At 39.9% G+C, this 26,052-nt stretch overlaps 1 protein-coding gene across 8 annotated transcripts; it reads right to left on the bottom strand.

The window, feature by feature from the left end:
- Positions 1-393: 393 nt before the first annotated feature.
- MLH3 (mutL homolog 3) lies at positions 394-26,052 on the bottom strand. 8 transcript variants are annotated; one of them, XM_040226069.1, is made up of 13 exons: positions 25,989-26,052; positions 21,233-24,581; positions 18,248-18,346; positions 17,431-17,516; positions 16,579-16,683; positions 15,097-15,169; positions 10,895-10,966; positions 9,411-9,522; positions 8,259-8,418; positions 4,276-4,299; positions 4,095-4,173; positions 1,815-1,966; positions 394-796 (listed from the first exon to the last, which is right to left on the bottom strand). In XM_040226069.1, the coding sequence occupies exons 2-13, from the start codon at positions 24,516-24,518 to the stop codon at positions 653-655; spliced, it is 4,392 nt and encodes a 1,463-aa protein (XP_040082003.1). In that variant the 5' UTR covers positions 24,519-24,581; positions 25,989-26,052; the 3' UTR covers positions 394-652. The 8 variants fall into 8 exon arrangements, 6 of the variants coding, with proteins under 6 accessions (XP_040082003.1, XP_040082007.1, XP_040082004.1 ...); XM_040226073.1 differs by having other exon boundaries at positions 23,867-24,581; XM_040226070.1 differs by having other exon boundaries at positions 25,966-26,035.

The following is a 26,052-nucleotide window of genomic DNA, read 5'->3' as shown; positions in this document are numbered from 1 at the left end:
CAGCTCCAGCCACGGTGGGCTTGTGCCTGCCTGAAAGGTTTTAAGGAGGCAATAAAACAAACAAGAAACCAGGAGCAGGGCTTTACAGTTTCTCTATTCCATCCTTGTCCTTGCTTCTCTTTATCAATTGCTTTTATCTTTAAAATAATCTAACTACAGGCCTGGTGGAAGACTGCCAGGCACATTTTTAACAAGCTTGGAGAAACTCTTTAAGGCCGAGATGCAGAATGTGAAGCAGCAGCAGCGGGCAGTGGAGGAGGCCGGAGAGGAAGGGAGTTCAGCATCAGGGGATCACATGAGTGCAAATTATGAGGCTCAAAAAAGTGGCAAACCAAAACCAAAACCCCCATCCCACCACCCCCAGATTCTGCAAACCAACCAACCAGACAATCCGACAATTAATCATTAATTTTATCCCCTTTATAAATTACAAAATGTAGACATTAGAGGGCAACCTCCTGTGTCCATGGATGCCAATGAATGACCTGTCCTTAGGCTTGAAATCCATCTGGCTCCTCAACTGGAGGGATCACCTGCTCAGGGAAGATGGAGATGCTGATCAGGGCCCCAGGCCCATTCAGTCAAGACCCGATTGGTGTCTGTTGCTCATGCTCTCTGCTCAAAGGCCTATAGTCAGCATCCCTTTGGTTCCTTACAGACAGGAATTCTGCTCTCTTGGCACCTCACAAGGAGGCATGGATGCCTGCAGGCCTTGCCCTACATCACATCCTTCTCCTTTTCCAAAGAGATGCCAGGCCTGAGCCATTCTGTGAAGTTTAGCAAGATTGGGTTTAGTCTGTGGGAAGAAAAAGAATAACTCCAATTACCAATATGGAAAGCCAAGGAGCTTACAAGTATTTCCTAATTATGGTTATTTACATTAGTTTGGATTTCTAAAGTTTCTGGATTCAGAAAAGATTTTAGATTTCCTTAGGATAAGCGGGACTGAAAACTAAGTCTAGAGGCACATCTCTTCAGGAATGGGGACAAAACTTTCATTTTTCCATTGTCATATGAAACAAAAAGTTCTTAATGGAGTAAAATGGACTAGATGAATCAGAAAACATTAGTACCTGAAAACTTCATGCAAGAACAGACTTTACAGCCCTCAGCAGGAAAGGTAAGCAAAATAAAAGATTTTGGAAAGCGGACATTCCTATTATGCTCTCGTGTTCTGTTTCATTTAAGATTATAACAAGGATAGAAATGTTCTTTAATTTAAACCACTTGCTGCCTTTATTGAATTATCCACATCATTGTTCCTGGACTGCTGAGTAATCAGGGCCAAAGCATAATGTGAAAATCTCCTAAGCTTGGTTCCTTGCCTGATCCTCAAATCATTACTCTAGAGATCCCTGGAGATGGCTACCATTTCCAGCAAGTATTGGATTGGCCAAAAAGTTCATTCGGGGTTTTCTGTATGATGTTATGGGAAAAACCCAAACAAACTTTTTGGCCAACCCAATACTGTTAAGCAACTGGCTCTTCAGGCTACATTTGCCAGCAATGAACTTGCTGTGTTTTGGCCAACCTTCTGTGGTCCCAGAGAGAACTTCTCTGTCTCAGAAAACCTAGAGCTGGTAGGCAACGGATGCTTCAGTCTGTACGTGTCTTAAGCTTAAAAAATATGAAGGCATCATATGTATAATCAGATAGTTCTGCCTAAACTCCATTTTGAATTTGAGCTAGAAGATGAAATGGTGAGACTTTCAAAAAAACTTCCAGTATTTTTCAAAATCTTGTATCGGGGAAAGGATTAAGACAGATTACATTTGGATCACAGGAGCTAGTCTCCTGTTAAGTCATTTCTGTACCTGTTTTTCCTGCTCCAAGTGGTTGATGTTAGCTAATGGCAGCATGGAGGGCCTGCCATGAGCACACTGGAACGGCAGCTGGCACCAGGATAGCGCTTCAATAAGGCGACAGCTCTCCTCGAAGCTCAGGCCATCATTAAACTTAATGGCCCCTAAACAAAAGACAGAAGCCGGGGTATGGTGTGTACGGTGTAAAACCCATGCTGGCCCTGGGTTAGAGCTAAATATCTGGGGAGAGACACATGGTTCCTAGGCTTCTTTCATGTGACTTTAATACTGCTTGAAATTGGCCTTTACGTCCATGGATGAAACTAAGGCTTCAGGACTGACTTGTCTCTCAGCTTTCCTTATGGAGTCAATTGTCTTTCTAATCCCTGCAACAGGCATTCCTTAACTTGTTAGGACTTTGCCTTCAGAGTTTTCTCAGAGAGGCAAGAGCAATATTTTTGCCTACTTCTTAAGTGTGTGAAATCAAGGTCATCTTCCATCCAGAGCCAGTCTGTCACCAAGATATCTGTTTCCCTACAATGTTCATTTTATTTGCTGATTTTTTTGTTTCTGTCATAATCTTCTTACTCTAAACTCTCATACTGTCAGAAACTGCCTTTATGCCTACAGTAATTTACTCAGTCAACAAATATTAAGTATCTACTCTGTGCTGGAGCTATGCCAGGCAGTGAATGAGATGGATCATCACCACCCCCACAAAGCTTACTCTCTAACAGGTGAGACGAACATTAAACAAACAGTTCTACAATAATTAAAATTACTAAGTACTATAAAATATAGAAAATCAAAGAATATATAACAGGAAGACCAAACGCGGTCTTTTGTGGCGAAATGATATTTAATCTGAGACCTTGGGTTAAGAAGAAGACGGCTAACTGAAGAATGAGCAGAAGGGCATTTCAGACAGAGGAAAAAGGCCAGTGCAGAATCTAGCACACAAGACCAAGGAAGCCAGCTGGAGTGTGAAGGGCAAGGTGGAGAGAAAGTGAGAAGTGCTGAAGACCCGTGCAGACTGCAGCAGAGAGGAAGACGGGCATCCTCAGAGCAATGGGACCCACTGTCATGCCTTTTTAAGAAGAATGACACTCTCGGAGCTATGTTTCAAGGAGACTCCTCTGGGTCTCTCTTCTTGTGGGAAGAATGGCTTGAAGGGAAACCAGGATAGATATGGGAAGACTGAGTCAGAGGACTCAACGGGGAAAGAATCGTTGAGTCCTGGGAGGGGAGGCGGCAGTGGAAGCGGATCGCATTAGACACACTGAAGATACACTTTGCAGGTAGAGATGATCAAATTGGGGATGGAGTAGATACGAGGAGTAAAGATAGGATAAAGCAGGGAAGGGATCTGTGGTGTTTGCAGGAGACAAACTAATGAGGGACTGAGGTCATAAGGCCAGAAAAGATAGGAAGTGAAGAGAGGGGAAGGTGGATGGGGTGCTGGGGGGAGATCAAATGGAGGGAGACAGTGTCTGGAGTGGAGACCCCACTGAGGTCAAATCCCTACAGTAAGTTCCTCCAACACCATTTTCTCTATTTTGTTATATTACCCTACTCAAGAACCCTCAATGATTCTTGCCTTCTGTATAAGGTCTAACGGTTTTGTTGTGACCTTCTAGGATTCTATGCTTCCTCACCAGCCTAATTTCCTGGTATTCTTTGCTGCTCCTCATATAACTGATTTGTTTCTGCCTTTGGATGATCTCTGCACAGGCTGTTTTCTCCCCTGTACTAAACCTTCCCTTCCTCTGAATCCATGTCCTTCAGCTCATTCAAAACTTGACTCAAAATGCATCTCCTCTAGGAGCTAGTTACTCCTCTACTCATATAAGTCAGCCTGCATTATGGTCCACTATATATGTTGGTATTTTGCTTTGTGGGCTTCCCTGGTGGCTCAGTAGTAAAGAATCTGCCTGTCAATGCAGGAGACGTGGGTTTAACCCCTCAGTCAGGAAGATCCCCTGGAGAAGGAAATGGAAACCCACTCTGGCATTCTTGCCTGGGAAATCCCATGGACAGAGGAGCCTGGCAGGCTATAGTCCACAGGGTCACAAAGAGTTGGACATGATTTAGTGACTAATCAACAACAACAACAAATTTTGCCTTGTAAAAATAATTTTCTAGGGTTCATTTTAAATGTATTGTTTCTTGATCTAAGTTGTACTTTTCAAGAGGCAGAAGATAATCGTGCCTTCTACTTCTTTCATAACTGTTGAACCCTGCCAGTGCTTAGCATGCAAAGGCACTCAACAGCTGGTGTGTTGAGAGTCTTACCATGGCAGGCTTGGGATGCCAACACCTTCTGGACGGTCAGTGGTAAAGTCCCTTGGATGCCTCCTGTGGTCTGAAGTAGCTAATGCATAAACACATCTATTAATGGGAAAGCCAGTGTAACAGTGGAGCCTTCTGTGTGCGGTGCCTCTGTGTGGAACCCCAAAATAAGAGTAAAGCTTACCTCCACTTGTTCTCGAATAAACTCCTACAAAGAGAAAAAGACAACAGACATGAATCTGTTGCTATGTTATAACTGCCCTTTGATAGTTTACAAAATATCCCAATTTCCTTCTTTAAAAGTATGTCTCTTGAAGAAAAGAGCTCCGGCAATACAGCACTTAGATACAAATAATGTATTTGTTGTAAGGCACTTCGAACATGAAATACCAAGACAACTTAAAGAACTCTTACTGAGTAGAGAATATATTTAGCCACTGAAGCTTTCTCCAGAGATAGCTCATCAACTCATGAGGATATGTAACTGGCAGCCTAATGACTTGACTAAATATCAGGGAGCTTTCTCACTACGAGGTTGTCTGTTTGCATTTATTATCTTGGCTAGAACACGTTTAATATGGCACATAAACAGAATACACAACAGTCACCCACACAACTGCGCACTCAGTGTCACACGTGCTTCGATATCAGAAACACAAGTAGTTAGTTCTCACAGGCATTCTTTGTGTGTGCAGTAAGTCCCGACAGGGCAAAAAGCTTACTCCTGGAGGCATTTTGCTGGGAAATTTCTTCTCCTTTGCATATCTCTGTCCCTAGGGTAGCCTTTGCAGTAAGAATATCCCTGCAGATGTTTATGTTTATGGAAGGACTAAAGAAATTTAAAGCAGACACTATTTCATGTTACTAATTTGTTTAACCTCTGGAGGTTAAAAACTGTTTTGCGATATGGCACATTTAATAATTTCTTTATAAGAAAACACAGGATTTCTTTACTCCTAGAAATGTATAAATTAGCTTCCTGGGAATCCCCTGGTGGTCCAGTGGTTAAGACTCAGTGCTTTCACTGCTGGGGCCTGGGTTCAATCCCTGGTTGGGGAACTAGGACCCCACAAGCCAAGTGGTACAGCGAAAAAAAAAAAATTAGCTTCCCAACATTATAACATGATAGATTCTTTTTAAACCAGACTCAGAAAATTCTCTTGCATCTCTCATTTAGACACTAGGACACCATACTTATAAATGAGCAGTTACCAAGAACTAGGAGGGTAGATATTATGTATTTTTTAAAAGCCATGCATTTTCCCAAACAAACCTAAATGGATGTCTCATTATACCTGACCCACTAACAAAATTTAGTGTGGTTACAGATCAAATCCTAACTTCTTTGCTATTCTCTTTTGCTTATCTATCTGGGAGTTGTAAAATATTAGTCTGTAAGCCTGGGGAAGGGGAAATGGATCTTACTCTCTGTTCATTTCATATTTCAGGGGTTCAATTAATGCTAGATAATTTGAATGATATTTAAAAGGCACATTCATTAAGCTGGAGGGTAGAACTATATAGAAAGATGTTTTAGTTTGATCTTTCAACTGCTAGGATCCAAGTAACTACCTCTTCTTCAAGATGCCAGAACTTTTCCAACTTCTTTCAGAATCGACAAAATCTCTCCTGATCAGCCTGACTTAACATAATCAAGATTTGCTGAAACCATAAGCCCTGTTTCAGTCTGAGGTAAACTTCTTACCAGTCGTCTTTGAAGTCACTTTATGGAAAGTTTTTATTATAATTTTCTCGTTAAATACTTAAGGATTGAATTACAATAAAAGATTCGAGCAGATCCTATCTCTTGGATTTAAGACAGTTTAGAAGAGAAGCCCTGGAGAAAATAAGCTGTGGAGGGAGAAAGGGGCCCCTGCTGAAAGCCGGGCAGAGGTGGTCTGATCAAAGGGCGATTCTGGGAAGGCTCAAGTCAAGGTGATCCCACAGCCGGCCCGTCAGCTGGCCTCTCAAATGTCTTCTCACGCTTAGCTGACACACCTGCTCAAGTCTCTCCTGTCCGACAAGAAACAAAAATCTTTTCTCCACGGGGTGTCCTGCCCCATACTTCCTGACACCCCTCACCTTCTGCTGTTGCCCTACCTCTTCTGTGCGTAGCCAGAGTCCTTGGGAGAGCGGCCTCCATAGCTCCCCCTCCGCTCATTCGTGCCCACCCTTAAGAACAGGTTCCTCAAGGCAGGCAGTGTCCCCCGAAGCCAAATCCAACCCTCAGGCCTTACTCTCTGGCCACCGTTGACCATTCCCTTCTTGCTGAAAACTTCTCTTGGCGGTGGCAATATTACTTTTCCCTGGTTTTCCTCCTCCTTCTCTCACCAAATATTTTCAGTCATCCTTTACGGGCTTTTCTTTTTAGCACTAGCATTCCAGACTGTTGCCAAAATGTATACACCCTGAATGCTGGTGTTCCACAGGCCCCGCACTTTGCTCTCTTTTTCTACTTCATATTCTTCTGGAACAATCTCACGTCCTTTAGATGCTTTTCCAGCTTTTGATATTATCAAAATATAAACAGTTGACCATCAGAGGAGTTGAACAATACAGGAGTTAGGAGCACCAGCTCTCTTCACGGGAGAAAATCCTTGTATAACCTTACAGTCAGCCCTCCATAGACGCACCTCCACATCTGGGAACTCAACCAACCGCAGATCCTGCAGTAGGGTAGGGTGTATTTTTCTAAAAGAATTTGTGTATCTGTGGACCTGCACAGTTCAAACCCATGCTGTTCAAGGGCCATATTACTCTATAGTGTTAACTCCCAAACAGATACTGCAGCCCAAATTCTTTCCCAAGTGCTGGATCTGGCCTGTCTATCCACTGCACATCTTCATCTGAAGGCTCATGGTCTAACTTCTCAGCTGAGTTTACTCTCCTCCTCCATTTCCTTTTTCTGTCAAAAGCGCCATCCCTCCAGTCAACCAAGTGAGAATCCTCAGAATCATTACCTATCTTTTCTCCTCTTTCTCTTTTACATTCTCTTGATCACCAGGTCCTCTCGATGCTGCCTTCCAGATTATGTTTCATATATGTCTCTCTTTTCCATTCCCATTGCTACTGGCTTAAGTCAAAGCTTCATCCTGTCCTATGGGCACCAGGGCACTAGCCCCTCAGCTGCTCTCCACCTCAAATCTCTCCTATATCCATCTATCCCACAGTTTATCCACCAAATCTATCTTCAACCTTTTGTTTTCAGATGTTACTACAGTAATTCGGGTGTCTGGAAAAAACGATAGATTGAGTTGATGTGGATTTGCTTGTGTTCCAAACTGAAAGAGCTAAAGAAGCAGTTAAGAAATCACAACGAATAAAAAAAGGATACCATGAAAAAAGGATAGGTGGGAGAAGGGGGCTGGAAGATAAAAGGTGGTGATTTTATCTATAGTTTAGGAAGAGAACAGAAGAAGAAATTACTGTTAAACTGAGTTACATATGCAAGTTAAAATTCCCCTTCTAAACCAGGAGAGGGGAAAACAAGAGAAATAAAGGAAACTTTAATAGAAAACAGGAAAGAAAAGACAACAAATATAAAATAAATAATGATTGTTTTAAAAAAGAATTAAGTATTCAAAGTGCAATGCTAAAGTATGCTTTACTCTTCTTCACTGGCTGCCTACAGGATACAGTGCAAACTATTTAGCTGAATATGCTGAATTCCTTGATGAGGTGGCCTTGACCACCTATTCAGGCTCATCTAGGCCCACCACTGTCCTGTGTGTATGTTAACGCAAGCCATGTGTGCTGGTAGCTCCTTAAGCACAGGATCTGCTTCAAGTCTCTGCCATCTGTCTAGAATGACCTCCACTCTCCTATACTTGGCAGGCGCCCACTGTTCTACAAGACTTTTCCTAAAACAAATTAAAAAAAGGCTTTTCTTTTGACAGTTTCCTTGACCTCCACTCTCCTGGCCACAGTAAATATTCTGTATTGCCATAACACTTTTGAACATGCCTCTGCTGGCCAAATTTCACTGCCATATAATTTAAATATCCTTCCTCACCTTGAGCTAATTCATCTTTGAATCTCTGGAACCTGGCAGACAGCAGGTATTTCATAGATGCTTGTTGAATAAAAGATGAATATAGAGAATTTCTAAACAAAGGAGGAGGTTATTAGGAAGCAGCAGTTTTCTCAGCATCTGCAGCTGTGTCTTACCTCCACAATGCCCTTGGTCACAGTAGATCTTCCTCTTCGAAGTTCACTGGCTTCTCTTTCTACAAAACAGAGTGGTACTTTTCCTATGAGGACCAGTGAATCACTGGTGTCTGGAAATACAATTTCAAGGCCCAGATCTTCCAGATTTTTGTGGTAACACCTAAAGAGAACCTCAAATGTAAAACAGCTACTTCATTCACATTTCAGTACTGGTTCCAAATACTTGATAGTTTCTCAAAAGCTGCCATGAGCTTTAAAACTTGCACTGTTTTCCTCACATTTGTGGTTGTTTAGGATTTTATTATCAAATTTCCTTTTTGAATTATAGTAACCTTTATTTTTTCCCCTCTTTTCCACTGAATCAATTTGCTTCTGTGTCTTATTCCTGAATTTTTATTCTCTGCTGAGGGATTGCTAACTACTCCTTGCTGGCACTTAAAGAAGTTTGGCACAAATAAAAGGGCTGAGAATGTTTTGAATCAGCACTAAAGCAGGGAGGTAATTAACAGCCCCAGGAACTGAGAAGTTCTGATTAATGGGATGTAAACAAATGGATCTGCCTCTAATATAAATTATGCCCCAGAGAAAAAGATTTATTGGCAGTCTCATATTCCTCATATTAAATAAATTTAGAGACAATTCTCTCTTTTTCATTTCTAATAATCTATGCCGCCCCAAAGTAGGAAAATACCCTACCTTATGACTCATTCATTATATGATTTGCCCCTTCCTTGGGGCCTGGGGTTTTACTTTCTTCCCAGTAGGATTATGGTGATGAAAACTAAGAATCTAGAATGCACCAAGGCAAAGCAGAATGGAAGCAATTACTGCAGTAACTTCGCTTTCGGAAACAGCACAACATAAATACTGGCTGTTCCAAGGAATGGTAAGAGTACTCTAAGCCAACTTCTGGAAAGAATTATCAGGAAAACTATACCCTTTACTCAACAGCTGTGATATAGTGGAAAGAACAGCATTTGGAGTCAGACAACCTGCCTCTGAGTGCCTGCTCCAATCACTTAATATTTGCTATGACCTTGAACAAGTCATGTAAACCTCATCTGAGAAAAGGAACAATAGTTACATCTATACCTCACAGGATGATTGTGAGGATGCACCTCAGCTACATCACATCCTCATGGTGGTACTAACCGTAAGAGTCTCCTTTGTTCCTCTGTCACTGTTATCTCTAGTGGAGGACTTACGATGGAAGACAGTAATTTTTTTCGACCAAAGCCTTGTGGCTGCTGTTTCTCATAGGACTCTATTGGGAGAAAGATGAATAGGTTAAGAGCAAGAAGTTGAAGTCTTCCAGATTCAGATAAAAATGAAGATACAGTCATGGGATTATTATAGTGCTTAGCAGCATGTTCAACGTTCGGTTTTAGGCTCTGAATTTCCATTATTAAAGTCAAACTAGTAAATATCTAGTTTGTCTACTCATTTTAGCGGTATTTTCTTAAATAAGTAATATAAGACTTAAATCTTACATTCAGATGAACAATGCAGTGATCCGGTAGGCAGTCAACAAATGTGGTTTCAATAACAGAGGTTGACTAATACTGGGGAAGATCCCCTGGAGGAGGGCATGGCAACCCACTCTAGTATTCTTGCCTGGAGAATCTCATGGTTAAAGGAGCCTGGCAAGCTACAGTACATAGGGTTGAAAAGAGTTGGACACGACTGAGCGACTAAGCTCAGCACAGCACACACAACCCAAGGCTCAAGGCGCCTCCTTTCCTCCAGAAGGATTGCCCAGACCCTGATGAGAATTACTACTATTCTCAAATGGTCCAGGGCCTATAGCAAGTGAGTTTTCCTAACACTGCTTTTACTGTATCTTTCCCAACTCTTAGGTCTTCATTTTCTAAGGAAAAGTGAAAAGTGACATCATTGCCATTCTAGTCCATGAAATACCTCCCGAGTCTTCACCCATTTGGTTTTTTATTACTTGACCACAGGAGTAACAATTTCCTGGGTATTTTACATCATCTTGGGGACATACAGCCTCATGATGAGAAAAATGGGTAGCAAAAATTAAAAAGCACATATTGACTTTGGAAGAATACGTAACAAATTAGTGATGCAGGTTGCCTCTGGGGAGAGAAACTAGGTGCGATGAAGGACAAGGGTAGAAAAGAAACCTTATTTTATTCCCTTCTTGTACCTTTCAGACTGGAACCTGTTCAATTATACTACCTATTCAAAAACAAATTAAATTTTAAAATAGAAACAAAATATATTGGGCCTTCTGAGCTGCTGCTGGTCTCTGCCTAATGAACTGTGGAGATAAACCGCAATCACATGGGCATGTGGAGGGGCATATCTTTGTGCTGAATGCTGTAATAAAGTAGCCTAATCTTTAGGGCTGATGGTAACTATATGGCAAATATGCCTTTGACCATGTAAGTAAGATCCACAGGTTTGATTTAGTGAAGTGAACTACTACATCCTCTTAATTGTAAAAGTCACTCCAACAGGCTTCAGCTTCATTTTTTTAATAGCTTTTTTTTCTTTTTTTTTTTTAAACGTACAATTCATCTTTTTCACCACAGTCACCATTAGGCAAACTCTTTCAGGTACATTAATTCTGCTGGGGAGTCTCGAGTCTTTCCTAGGCCTCAGCAGATCCTTACCAATGATCAGCTGCTCCAGTCGGACGCGCTCGTGGGCGGCATGCTGGTCCACCAAGACTAGCAGGTTTCCACCTAGAAGACCAGCAAGCACCACTGGGTTTCAAATTCTCAAGTCAGGATTAAAATAATCCTGTTGTGTTGAGGGAGGAAAGGTTAATCCAAACTATTTAACAACGTGGAACATAAGAGAAGCATACAAACTATGTAGTAACAACTGCTGCTTTTATTTCCTAACAAGTATTATGGGAAAAATTAAAACAAATGTATCTCTGATGAGCAACTCTTTGGTTCATTAGTATTTCATTTCTAAAATATGTGTGAATTTAATGTTTAAATACTGACTATGCTCTTTTAATTCAAATTTGATACAATGAAGGATCATTAAACTACATATTTTTTAATCAGCTGACCTTGATTTGCAAGCTACTCCAGAACCTATGAAGAGTGTAATTCTACTACACTTTAGATCAGAGGTCAGCAATTTCTTTTCTGTGAAAGGCTAGACAGTAAGTATTTTAGGCTTTTGAGACACGTGGTTTCTGACACAACTATTCAAATATTCATTCTGAACCAAAGTGGCCACAGACGATCTGTAAATGTTGTAGCTGCGATGCAATAAATGTTATAGACACTGAAATATTAACCTCATAGAATTTTTAAAAATTTATTTATTTTAATTGGATGACAATTACTTTACAATATTGTGATGGCCTCTGCCATACATCAGCATGAATCGGCCATAGAATTTCATATAATTTTAATGTGTTAAAAAATATAACTCTTCCTGTGCTTTTTTTCAACTAGTTAAAAATGTAGTACACCTGAAAGTAATGTTAACACCGTAAATTAACTACATGTCAATTAAAAAAAAAAACAAAAAACCATTCTTATCTCCCTGGATGTTACAGAAACAACGGTCTGGATCTGGCCCCCAGGTCACATGTGGCTTGCTTTAGACTCAGGCTTCACGGACTTGGAAGAGTAGACAAGTCACCTGGGGATCTTACTAAGAGGCAGATTCTGATTCCGTAGGTTAGGAATGGGACGTGAGATTGGGCAAGTCTAGCAAACTCCCATGCGATGTCATTTACTGACCTGGATTTTTAAGTAGCTAGGCTTTACACTCTCAAGTGCAACAGAGGAAACAGACTGTCCTGACCCCAAAGCCAAACCTACAGGGAAATCCTTTTCTCACTGACAGGAGGACTGATCTCGATGACATTACTACATCATTTTACCTCGTAATTTTATTACTTTTGGCCAAAGGGCTGACATTTATTGTTCCTGATTATACTGAAATAAGAGTTCTCCTCTTGAATTTGATCAAACAAGATAATGTCTGTTTTTCCTGTTTCTACTAATAAGATTAAAAAAAAACTGTTTCTATGACACCATGAAATTCATGGCATAAGAGCTTCAGACTTAAAAAAAAAAAGATTATGTAATTTTTCTGACAGCATTTTCCACCACATAATAGGCCCCCAAATGCTGAATTTTAAGCTCCTTTGAGGATAGGAGGAATTGCAGCTGGTTGTGATGAATACTGAACATCCTGTATTGGGCAAAACAATGGAATAAATAATAAATTATGAGGGAGTAACCTCAAACTCAAAACTACAACCAGTATAAATTAACAAAAGTCAAGAGCTCTAAGAAATCAATCCTGCACCTTACTCTGGAAGGAAGACTTATAGTCTACAAAATGTTCATGACATTTTCCATTCCTTGAATGAAGCAGAATACATGAAAAGTAATTTACTCGTGTCAGAGCTATGTTTTTGATATTTAAAAATAACAGAATAGAAGCTTCATAAGGACAGGATTTTTGTCTGTTATATTCCCAGCATGTACAACAGCACCAAGCACATCATAGGCACTCAATAAATATTTACACAATAAATGAATGAATCCTTATTCTTTAGAGTATCATAATTACAGGCAAAAACATGCAATAAAAATGCCATTATAGGGCATTAATTTCACTATAATTTAAAACAATTCTATGTCCATTACAAAAATTAGTGAAAATATTAAAATAAAATTAAGACAATTATAGGAATAGGTTGCTTTTGGTATTCATGTGCAATAAAAACTCATTTTGACTTAAAAAATTTTTTTTAATCTAATACATACTCCTTGGTGGTAGCCTATCAACATAGTAACAACCTGGAATTGCAAGAGACATTTAAATATCTGGAGATTTGGTGGCTATACCCATCTCAGGTGCCACTGTAGAGATTTTGGTATTAAATAACAAAGAATTTCAGGTAATCAAATATTTGGAAAAAAAAATCTATTTGCTTTCTAGAAATAGTAAGACTACTAGATTTTGACATTTACTAATTCTACATTTATGATAATTATGATAATTTTTGGTTACTTTACCCCTATGATCTATGATGATATTTATCAAATAAATTTATACTGTAACAAGATAAAAGAGAACATTTTGAAAAGCAAAGAGAATGAACCACTTTCAAACTTCAGAAGCTCTCTCCTGCAGGCCTACCTATCAGATGCTAACTCCTGCAGGGGTGCTCAGGACTCTCAGGCACTCAGGCCTTTTCCAGAACCTGACAGGATCTAGCATTCCTTGTAAATAGCTCAAAGCGCTCCCAGTTTTTTTTTTTTTTTAAAAAAAGCTTTCACCGTCCCTAGTCTCTCTTCCATGTCACAGATATCGGAGTCTCTGCTAGAGGTGTAATACCCAACCACATTCCTGATACATTCTTGAACATTTCAAAGGTATTTCAGACCAAACTCACGATTTTCACCCTCCTTGCCTGCTTCTTCTTCAGCCTGGTCCTGTAGAGTCATCCAGCTACAGAAGTCAGAAAACCAGGAGCCTTCTTTGATATCCCTTCCCTATGTCCAATCCATCACCGAGTCTACTGACTTATCACCTAAATATCTTTCTCTCCAGGCTACCTCCCCATCATTTCTTAGATACTGCAACATCCTTCTAACACTCTCTCTGCAGCTACTAGCTCTCCTCCGCCACACCTGCTCCACGCTCCACACTATAGCCAGAGCAGTATTTTCAAAATGCAAATGTGGGGACTTCCCTGGTGGCCCAGTGGTTAAGAATCCACCTGCCAATACAGGGGACAGGGGTTCGATCCCTGGTCGAGGAATAAGATCCCACATGCCATGGGGCAACTAAGCCTGCAAGTCCCAAGAAAAGTCTGTTCATGGCAATGAAAACCCAGCACAGCTGGGAAAAAAAAAAAAATATCGAATGTGATGTGACACATGCCACTGTGAAAACAAACAATAAAAAATAAAACAAAAAGCCTTCAATTGTTTCCTATTGGTACTGGTATGAAGACAGCACCTGTAAATGGTCTTTAAGATCTGGCTGTGACCTACATATCTAGCCCATTTCCTTGCTCTCACACAGGAAGGGCTTGCCCTGGTTCCTCTCACTGAAGGAGAGGGAAGCACGAATTGCATGTTATTCCCTCTGCCCAGAATACTTCTCCCTCCCTTCTTTACCTAGTTAACTTACACTTCAGATCTCTCTTTACCAACAGAACCTTCTCTGACCTCCTCACTCAATCAAATCTCCTAATACAGGTTCTCACAGCATCTTGTTTCTCTCCTCCATAACACTAGAGCTGAAATGTTAATGTTTGTGTAACTATCTGTTCCTCTTGCATGTACATTGTGTCCCACCATTGTCTCTCTAGCAGAGTCCCTCACATGCAGTAGGTACTTAATCAATATCTGTTGAATCAGTTAATGTTTTTATTTACAAATTGTTGTTTTATTAAAGCAGGTCACCAAGAGATCATATGTTAACTCTTCATAAACCTAACAGAGTTCATCATATAAACTTTCTATTATTATAAAGCAATCATATTAAAACATTATTAAAAATTTAGAGAATATAAAATATTTTAAAGAGTAAAAGATGAAATTTCCCCTTTGCCCATTTCTATTCTCACTCCCAAGGTAACCATTCTTAATAATTTAACATGTATCATATATATATATACACACACACACACATACACACGTCTATGTGTATGTACATAAAGCTACATGTACTTTAAAACTATTGTTTCATGATATATTTTCATAATTTAGATTGGTTTTCCCTAATCTGGCCAAATCACTGAAACTGTATCATGTATAAAAAATAACCTTAAAAGGAGACTGTCAGAAGACCAGCTGGTCACTAAGACTAACCCCATTCTTACCTGCCTCACCATTCTCTTCAGTCTTAGTGCTCATTAAACAGGCAATAAACTTGTTATCCACTTGCTGGAGAACCTGCCATACATTCAAGTAAGTGGAACAGTACTAAATATAAGTTAACAATGGCTTATCTACATAGAGAGAGACAAAATCGCACTTAATTTAAAGTTGTTTGCATTATAACATTCATATCTAAGACTGAGGAGAGGTGCGGATGAACCTGCAGGAGTTCAAGGTTCATCATTAGGAAGGATAAAGAATAGACATGGAGAGCAACTAAAAGCCAAAAGGAAAGACTACAAGGGAATAGACTGAAGCAACTCATAGGGTTGTGTTAATAAAACTTCAGAGTAGACTTGAAATGTTCCCAACAGAAGGACTTTTAATAACAGGTAATATGACCAGAGAATTATTAATATGACCAGAGACTGCTAACAAATAGAGCTGAAAAAAATTTGCAAAATGTATGCAAAAAATGTATACAAAAAGTGGAAACCATTTTTGTAGGAGCTGGTACATTAAGGCAGTAAGTTAACAGCCACTGGTGGCTGCAGACCTTGGTAGCTCCCCTTTCCCTAGATTGGTCTCAGCTTTCAATTCGTTTCCATACTGAAAATAAGAAGATGAGGACAGCCTGAGTGGTGTAGAGAGAGGGCAAACTAGAAAAAGGGTCCCTTGTGTTAACTTCTCAATCTGGGATCTCCTAAGCCATGTCATTTGTAGCCTCAAACAATAGAGGGCCATTTAAAAAGGGGCATCATTGCACATTTAAGGACAATGTCTTTACATTACGTAAGTAAGTGTTAGTTGCTCAGTTGTGTCCAACTTTGCAACCTATGGGTTGTAGCCCACCAGGCTCCTCTGTCCATGGAATTCTCCAGGCATGAATATTGGAGTGGGTGGCTATTCCCTTCTCCAGGGAATCCTCCAAACCCAGGGATGAAACCCAGGTCTCCTGCATTGCAGGCAGATTGTTTACTGTCTGAGCCACCAGGAAAGCCCAAATTTATGTCAACTACATTACTTAGTTGACTTATAAATTATTGTCAGTATAGAAAGTCAATATATAATCCTTGAAACTGTGTGCCTGAATCCATAATTCATCACTCCAAACTTGCTCACCCCACTAAGGATACTTTTTTTTTTGGTAACTGATGGCATCACCAACTCAAGGGACATGAGTTTAGGCAAACTCTATGACACCGTAAAGGACAGGGAAGCCTGGCATGCTGTAGTCCATGGGGTTCCAGAGTCGAACATGACTTAGCAACTGAACAATAGCAATTATAATTAGTCCTTTGCTTTTTCTTCTGATGATAAAAGTTTTAGTAAGATTAAAAAGAACACATGTGCCTTGATCAGGGTGGTCTATAGCATTAAGTAAATCCAATTTCACATGAGTTAGCCGAGCTTAGGCTATATATATATATAAAATATATATATATTATATATATATAAATGAGATTTCAAAGGCAACATTTTACCTGCATTGAGTGAATCATTTCTTTGGTGAAACGATAAGGATACAAGATGTTGTGAATTTTAACTGCTAGGCTCTCAGCTTGGCCGCTGCTTACGTCAACAGCAACCTAGAAAGACCCAGAACAAATGTCATTTACGTTGTAATCTTTTATGTCTGCAGAACTGTTTTACCAAAGATCTCAAAGTGCTTTAATAACATTCATTTTCACAGAACCTATTAGAGGTGGGTTGAATTCAGGGAACTTATAAAAATTCAAAGGGCTCTATGAATTTTTACTCTTGAATAATAATTTTTGTTTATATACAAAATTACTGACAAAAACCCAATTCTTTCAGAATAACAATTTGCCTGTGCTTCGTAAGCATGTCCTTAAAGACATCTTAACTGATGAATCAGTAACAAATGCTCATCCACTCTCCACCCTCATTGCAACACACAGAGCGCCTGTGTGATCACCCACTGAGGAGGATGCACGCTCAGGTCCAGTGATGAAGATTCAGGTCTAGAGCAGAAGAGTCACTGCTTTGTCTAATGACAACAGTTTTTATTACCATCACCCTAAATACTTGGCCAAAGCTGCGAGTCAGGGTTTCTGAGAGCGGTAAACACATTCACTATTCACACACTGATGACACAGGTCTAAAGTATCATCCAAAGTGACCAAGCTTCCAAACTGCTACGAATTCTGATTCTTCCTCTCTATGTTAAATATTAATTTCCAAATACATTATTTGGAAACATGCTCACTTTCCCTTCATAATTACAAATCAATATAGTCATTCATGCCCACCCCCAATTTAAATGAAATTCAAATTTTAAAATAACATGCAAAGAATAAATGCTGCAGACCTACCTCTGGATAACGGGCAAATACTGGATTGTCCCATTCTGAGAACAAAGACTGAAGCGATTCAGGACCAAAGGCATCGTCCCCAGTAGCTAGAGCAAAAGGGGACGAGTAAAGTTGGCATCAAGAGCCTCAGGGAAGAGGGTGTGTGGTGTCTCACGCTTGGTGTGGTGCGGCCTCAAGACCAAAGATCAGACACTGTGTTCCCATATTCTGCACATATGAAGTGTTGGCTGTATCTCTAAAGTATTTTTATCTGTTATTTCTTAAACTAGGGTTGACAACTGTTCTTCTGGCATTATAGCTTTTTCTATAAACTATTTTCAAGAGATATTTCAGAATATAAGTCCACAAGAAACTGGTTCAAATTAGTAGAAACTGGTTCAAATTAGTAGTTCAAATTTTACATAAAATTACTTTTTTATGTAAAAATATACCTTATCTATTTTCAGAAACAACGAAAAGTAAAATGATAAATGCAGGGGGTTTTTTTGAAGATAAGAATTTTGCTTATATAAAACTACTGCAATATGGAGTCAACGCCAATCTTTAAAAATAAGAAACATTTTTCTCAATCACAAGACACCACAGACTGTGCCTAATCAACCAGCATTGACCTCGTCTGGAAAAGTAATTTCTGATCTAAATGCATGCGCTGAATTAACTTAGTTCTGCTGTGAAACAGGACCACAGGGAATTCCTGGTTCCAGGAAGGCACAGCTGGCACTGATCAAGCTCAACAACACAGCCCTGCTTTGTTTTCCTTGAGCTGGGTGGCACAGTATGTACTAGGTGTTCTGGCAATCTCTGCTAATGCCCCTACCTCTGTTATTCTGTCTCATCACAGTCCTCTCTTCCCGAGCTCTAGGAAGGAAAGGAAGAACAAGGTCGCTTCTAAAGGGATGACACCTGTACTGAGATCCTAAATATAAAAAAGAAAAAAACTAGACATTTGAACTCAAAATATACACTATTAAAATAATAGTTTCATAGAATCTCTTTCCGTACAAATGAATTAAGACATAAGGCAGACTAGTAAACACTAGATTGAGTCAGCAGTTTTTTTAATGAAATTATTCTGCTAATTTAGGAATCTGCCCTAGTGCTTAGTCCTATTACCCATCTATACCAGACAGAATGAAGACCTAGAAAAGATCCCCGATGGACATATTCTTTTTCACAATACGTATGTGTCTATTATAACATTTACCTCATCCTATTAATACGTTTGGATGGTTGTCCTCCCTAATAGTCTGTGGACCATTGAAAGCAAAGCCAGTCAATATGCAATGCAGCAGCTCCAAGCATGGTGTGGATCACAAATAAGTGAATAAATAAAGAGATGAATGAATGAAAAGTTTTCAGTTTAAATTCCAATGTCCAGTAAGATGTCACCCAAATTCTGCCCTCCTCTCTGAGAATGATCAGATTTGAGTTTTAGAGACAATGTCGAATCTGATAGTTTCAAACAGGATTAAAACATGATGAAACTATTATTTCAAAAAAATAAATCTGTTGGACAAAAAAATGGAGAGAGATTAACTAAGAATAATGAAAGTGTGAGGTGAAATAAAGTTGTGTCATTGTCAATAGAAAGGACAGAGTTGAAGACATTTTAAAGAAAAATAACTACCAGGGCTGGAGACTTGACAACCACTCCTTAAAATTACCTTTGTAGAGCCTTTCTTCTGTGCAGTTAAATCTACCTCTTAACAGTTCATCTGATGTAACCTTTTACATGAGGCTCAACCATGTCCTAAATGTCCTGCTACACACCAACCATTCACAGAATGGCAGACTGAGCAACTTCACTTTCGCTTTTCACTCTCATGCATTGGAGAAGGAAATGGCAACCCACTTCAGTGTTCTTGCCTGGAGAATCCCAGGGACGGGGGTGCCTGGTGGGCTGCCGTCTATGGGGTCGCACAGAGTTGGACACGACTGAAGCGATTTAGCAGCAGCAGCAGCAGCAGCCAACCCTCACCCCACCTCTGTATGGAGGGTGCTTAGAAGCCATTTTTCTTAGAACTAGCTCCTAGATCCCAAATGCTTAGTTTTTCATTATGAATCTCTGACTTAACATGACTCTCAAAGGTTCACTACATGACATGCTAATCCAGAAATTAAGTAGGTTGAAGCATTTTAGACATGTAGATTTATTTAACAGGAACAGATGTTCATGTTCAGTATGGCCAGCCAAGATTTCCCCCTTTTGTTTTAGAAACAACCATCTCAGTTTAATAATATCCAGTTATTTTTTGTCACCATATCAGAAGCAATTGTATTTCAGAAAGATGAGGTGCCAGTGCCTTAGATTTACCTTTGATTAGCATTCAGTATAAATCAGGACACAAAACTACACACGCTAAAAAACATGTCTTTAAGAGCCACATGATAGTCTCAGGAGCAGTACTGAAGAAAAGGGTTTTTTTCTATTTAATACTTTGAAAGTTACTACAATGATTACTTTTTTTCACAAGGGAAAAAAACTGGAAACCACTGAAAAATAAAAGTCTTATTTAACCTTAAATGAATCAGAGCCTCCTGCTAGAGATATTTATCCTAGGGAGAAATGATAAGTTAATTTGGAACTACCTTCATACAATTTACATTCTTTTGCAACATTCAAGACTTAATACAGATGAACATTTAATGTTTGCCCTTCTGATGCAAAACCAAGATTACTGCCAGATGGAAATCAGTTTTACCATCTCCCAACATCTGGCTCTCAACATGCTGCCAAAACAATGTCACTTTTAATGTTGACTGAGACCTGGGAACTCAGAGTCCTAGCCTCGGCTCTGATGTGGCCTTGTGGTCTGATCTAAAAGCCACATTATTGTTTTTCTGAATAACAGCCACTTATACAGACCAAGATTATTAGCATATACATTATAATAAAGTAGATTTGAAAAGTATGATTATAAAAATACACACTTAACCTACATTCCAAAAAATTTATGGTCAAGTCCTTTTTTTTTTTTTAAGTTTATAAATATACGACTGTGCTGAGCCATAGATTTTACTGGGAAATCTAGGATGACTACAAGAATCATTCTAGTCCTTTACCTGGGAAAAGTGCAGAGAACAACTTCCAGAAAAATACCACACTGGCATTGCAGGTGCTTTTAAAGACAAACTTCTTAGAGTTGCGTGTTTGGGAAAGAGGGAAGTGGGAAGGGAAACACTGTGAAGTGAAAGTCACTCAGGCGTGTCCAACTCTTTGAGACCCCGTGGACTGTGCATGGAATTCTCTGGCCAGAATACTGGAGCGGGTAACCTTTCCCTTCTCCAGGAGATCTTCCCAACCCAGGGATCAAGCCCAGGTCTCCTGCATTGCGGGCAGATTCTTTACCAGCTGAGCCACAAGGGAAGCCCAGGAATACCGAGTGGGTAGCCTATCCCTTCTCCAGCGGATCTTCCCAACCCAGGAATCGAACCGGGGTCTCCTGCATTGCAGGCAGATTCTTTACCAGCTGAGCTACCAGGGAAGTCCCCAGGGAAACACTGTAGCTCTTCTCAACTATCAATAGCACCATTTTCATTAAGCACTGTCTCATCCTCTTGTACACACATACACCCATAGATAAATATACTTGCAGTTCCATTCTGTATCATTCTTTCATTGTAATTTTATGTTTAAATAATATTGAACCTAGAGTTTTCATCTATAATAAAACGCATTTTATAGTTAAACTTCAAAATGTTCTATCTGCTGATAAAATCTCTTTGAATAATGACTCTCTTACCCCTCAGCCATTATTTCCACCTTCAAAAGCATTCGTGCCAGTGAATGCCATATACTTACCGTTCTCCAGTAGGACATCCACAGCCATAGTTGTCAGGTCTTTAGTACAAGCAGCCCGAACATCCTCAGCAGGAGCAGTGAATGTGCTAAGTCCTGTTAGTTTGTTGATGTAAACCATTCTTCCCAGAGTTGCATCAAAATGCTGCTGCCAATCCAAAGAACATATGTTGGACCCTTCATCTTCGGAACAAGTTCTTGCTATGGCTATGGATTCCTCACTCTGAAAACAAGTTCCATTTTGGTCAGCTGTGGAATCTTCCACGTGACTCATTAACATTCTACTCAGAGAGAAAGGACTTCCAATCTGTTGTTTTGAAGCTATAAGAACATCTGAATCCTTACTGATAACTGTAGCATGGTCATAGGGCAGTACCAAAGGATTTCCTGGTATCTTCTCAGTGGTATTGTGGTTAGAATATGTTTCACTGTCCTTACTGAAGAGATTACTTTGTGTGACAGAGTCTGACATTGGGATGTTGTCACTTTCTGTTTTTTTATGCTCATTTTTAAATAACTTACAAGAATCTAGGGTTAACCCACTGGACAAGTCACCATCTTTCCTACTGGAATCTAATTGTGGCAATTCATTAAAATGACTTACATCCATCCTTTGAGTCTCTCTTTCGGAATCCTTCAATCTGGATAATTTAGAGGCTAGTGATTCAGGTGACTTCTCAACATCCAAAAATTTCCTGTTAAAATGAGGTAACTCCTGCAGAGTTACAGTGCTTTCTGTTAAGCAAAGCATCTGTTGTTCCAAACAATCATCTTCCTTGGAGAATGGAAACTTTTCTGAAGAAAACATGTGATTTACTGGTTGACAACTACTATTGGAATCATTATATTTCATAGTAGTGATTTCACAGATGTCAGAGTTGTCTAAGTGGTTTTTGTCTTTCCATGGAATGTCAGCTTCGACTTGAGGACTGAGATTGGTAGTGATTTCTAAAGTATTATTTTCCTCCACTTCAGTATTCAGAGGATTTTTAACCTTCCCATATTGCCTCTTAAACTTCTCTAAAGATCCTAGTTGTGAACTTAAGCTTAGCTTCTTATGAGGTATGGGTTTGGCAGGACCAATCAATTTGTCTATTTTCTTACTACCCTCTGAAACATGTCTATCCCAAGAGAAAGAGGATGTGTCGAGTAATAAGCCACCTGTGTGTGATTTTTTACTACTTTCCCGAAAAATAGCAAAATTTTTATAAGCTGCTGTATGTTTGTTCTCTAGCTTATAACTTCGATCTGTGCTGCACAGACTTTTGTTGGGCAGTTGAGCAAATTCTTTACTTAAAGTGCTGGTTAAATCTTTGCTGTTTGGAATCTCAACTGAATGGTGTGTTCTATTTCTAAATGTTTCTTTGGCACTCACAGGACCAGGTTGAGCATAACTTTTAAATAAATGTTCTGTTTCAGTTGATTTAGTTTGCTCACTCTGTACCACATGAGTTATGAAGCCAGTGGAACATAATTTAACTTGTCCATAACAAAAAACATTTATTCTTCCACAAATACTAGGTTTTTTTCTTTTCTCTTCCTCTCTCTGAGCACTAGGTTCTCCTGATAATGCTGTCTCAAAAGACAGAGGTTGGCATTTCATTTCAGTAGCATCTTTATATCTCTCTGGTTGATTGTGAATTCTGTTATTTTCCAGGATGTTGGCAGCCATGCTATTAACAGTAGTACTTACTTTCTGTATTTCTAGATCTTCTCCACTCCCCTCAAAGTGATATAATGTCTGAAAAAGGCTTCCACACATTTCTGAACTGGTTCCACATGGATTTTCTGAAGAGTTATGTTCCAAGCAAAATTTTTTATGTTTCTTATTTTCTCCTGATTCTGATGCTCCAGCTGTCTCTTGTTCTAAGTTCCTTGACTGTGAGCAAGCACTGTCTTCATTTTGCAAAGATGACTCTGCCATTTTACAATGGGCTGGCCCATCGGATTTGTAAGTGTACAAAAATGAATCATTTGTCTTTTTTCTGATAGCTTCCGAATCCCTAGAATTTTGTGTGCTTATGTTTTCTACAGGAGCTTTTCTTTTCACAGCTTTTGACTGCAAATTGAACATCTCATAGGAATCCAAAATATTATTACATGCTTCTTGGAAACTGACCTGGCCACACTTCTCATCAGAGGACACTTGCTTCTGAAGACTGGCACTAAATAAACTAAAATCATTATCTTCACTAAATTCCTTAATGTCTTCACTTGATAATTCCACAAATAATTTTTCTTTCTTTAAAAACATTTTTACTCCTTCCTGAATGCAAACCAAAAGAGTATCCCAGTTCTGAAACTCAATCAGGGTTTTTGCTGGCTCCAGGCACACGTCATACTCACAGAACTGGCACTGCACATTGATTACATAGATCCCATAGAGTTCCGGGTTAGACCTAGGCCGAGGACTTGAATTCATTTGCCTACTGGCAGAACCACTCTTTGGTTTGCATATAATACTTTCTTTCCTTAATAAAAAGTCAATGAGTTTATGCAACTTTGTCCGTAAAACTAACCTCTTGTTCACAAACAAAAACTGCATATTCTTATTATAATGTGCTTCAGAGCTGATAAAGCCAGTAAGCTCAAATTCCTTATATTTAAATTTTATTTCTCTTAACTTTTGGGACTTACCCAGTCCATAAATTTGACAAAATCGGGAACATATGTCTTTGGTTTTAGGGAGTTGAAGAACCATGGAACCAGAAACATCATTTCTCAAAGAGAAAGAAATGGAAGGGTGCATGAGTGACAGAGCTTCTATCCTCTGCCTAACCTTCTCAAACTCCAGTCTAGGATCCATGCATTTCCTCCTAACAGGTAATTGATAAAACAGATTATATACAGTGACTGTTGTCCCGGTACTTGGTCGAGTTAAGTCAGCTTCACAAGCTTTCAGGGATTTCCCATTCTGAAACAGTTTCACAAATGTTTTCATCGACTTGTTTTTCTTGGATGAAATTTCCACAGCACTGGCCATATCTGCTATACTGGCCAACGCCTCCCCCCGGAAACCATAAAACCTTGGGTTCTCCAAGTCTTGTACGGAGTTGCATTTACTGGTGAAATAACGATTTCCCACCTTGTCTACATCATCACTCCCCATCCCAAATCCATTGTCTATCACTTGAACTTGGAAGGTTTCCATGTTCACCCTGACAGCCACACATTTTGCTTCAGCATCAATACTGTTGAGGGCAAGCTCCTCAACACATTGGCCTAAGGAGCATACAGCCAAACCAGAACGCAATTTAGCTTGTACTTCAGCTGACAAGCATTTGATCATGGCAGGTAGAAAGCTGGTGAGAATGCCAGGCAGTGGTTCCCTTTTCTGACTGGAAATAATTGCCTATGGGAGGAAAACAAAACACACACACACACACAATTAAAGCTTCAGAGTTACATGGCATCAACCATTTCTCTCAAGCATTATAAAGAAATATTTGAGATAAATGAAATCTCTTATTAACAAAACAAAAATTATACTTCTGATCTCTAGGAAGATCAAACAGCTCAGATTTGGCACAGCAGATTTAATATCCAAAACAGCATTCATAATTTCATAATTTTTACTGCTCCTAAATCCCAAATGCCCTAAGTGAAATCATCATCACACTTGAAGTTGACCCCTAAAGTGTTCAAACTGCCAATCACTTCACCAAAAACAGATGCCTAATTTCCGCTAAGAAACATTAGCTAGAAATCATTCATGAAAAAAGTGTCCAAGCTAGTTTCATAACATTTATCCATTACACAATAACCATGACTTTTAGAAAAAAATTACAATGAAGTGTTAAGACACTGTACTAATTAGGGTGAAGGAAGAGGAGGAAATGAAATCAAATTATTATATCAAAGAGCGATAATTATTATAATAATTACCATTGGTTAAATGTAGTTATCTCAGGGGAAAGAGACTAATAATGGGAACGGGTACGGCAGGAAAATTCCTTTGCCTTTTAAGCCTTTATCATTTGATTTTTAAATCTTGTACATGTATTACTAAGTTTTTAGAAGGCCCTTACCTATTACTACTTATGATATATTTGTATTAATACTCTTTTGGTCTTTACAGATGGCTCCAAACTACCTTAGCAATAATAATGATGGCAAGGGGATCTTTAAACGAGACTTTTTCTTGCAGCTAAAAATGACAGTTCAGTGAAAGGTCCCCTCCCTTCATAGCTGAGAGTAGCGTGGGCTGGACCGTCTCACGAGTGGTAAGGCTTGTTTATCAAACTTGGGGAAAATCAGAGCTGTAATTGCAGATCTGATGGTTTCTAAGATAATGTACTTTGCAGCCGGCAAAAAATGAGAGGTCAAAGTTTGGTAACTATTCCTACTGGTACCCAAAACTCAACGATTTCCGATTTCCTGATTACGGGGCTTTCGGGGATCCTGTGACAAGTGGGACGATTTGATCCGGGTTCAGAGCTGAGAAAGCTTGCAGGAAGAGCAGGGTCGCGTCCGCCAAGCACCCCACCCCACCCGCCGCGGCCGTAAGAGTCAAGCTCCACCCCCGCGCCCTCCCAGCTGGCAACAGGAAACCCCGGCCCGGCCCGCCCAGGTTCGGGCGCCCGGCCGAAGGTAGGCCGGGAGACGTCCTAGGCCCCTCGCGCGGCCGGTCCGTAAGGCTGGCCCGCAGCGGTCGCCAAGGCCCTTCGAGTGGTAGACGAGCTCCCAGAATCGTCCTCTGGTCGCGTGCTTTCACCCCAAGTCACCTAGAATGGTACCTCCCCAACCCCCTGATACCAACCGCCTCGGCCGCTGGGCACGCGCTCGTTGGCTGGTGAGGCTCGTGCACGCGCGAGCCCGCGAGC

This window comes from Oryx dammah, unplaced genomic scaffold (genome assembly GCF_014754425.2).
Source record: "Oryx dammah isolate SB20612 unplaced genomic scaffold, SCBI_Odam_1.1 HiC_scaffold_26, whole genome shotgun sequence".
Classification (NCBI taxonomy): domain Eukaryota; kingdom Metazoa; phylum Chordata; class Mammalia; order Artiodactyla; family Bovidae; genus Oryx; species Oryx dammah.
This window is presented reverse-complemented; position numbering and strand designations above follow the sequence as displayed.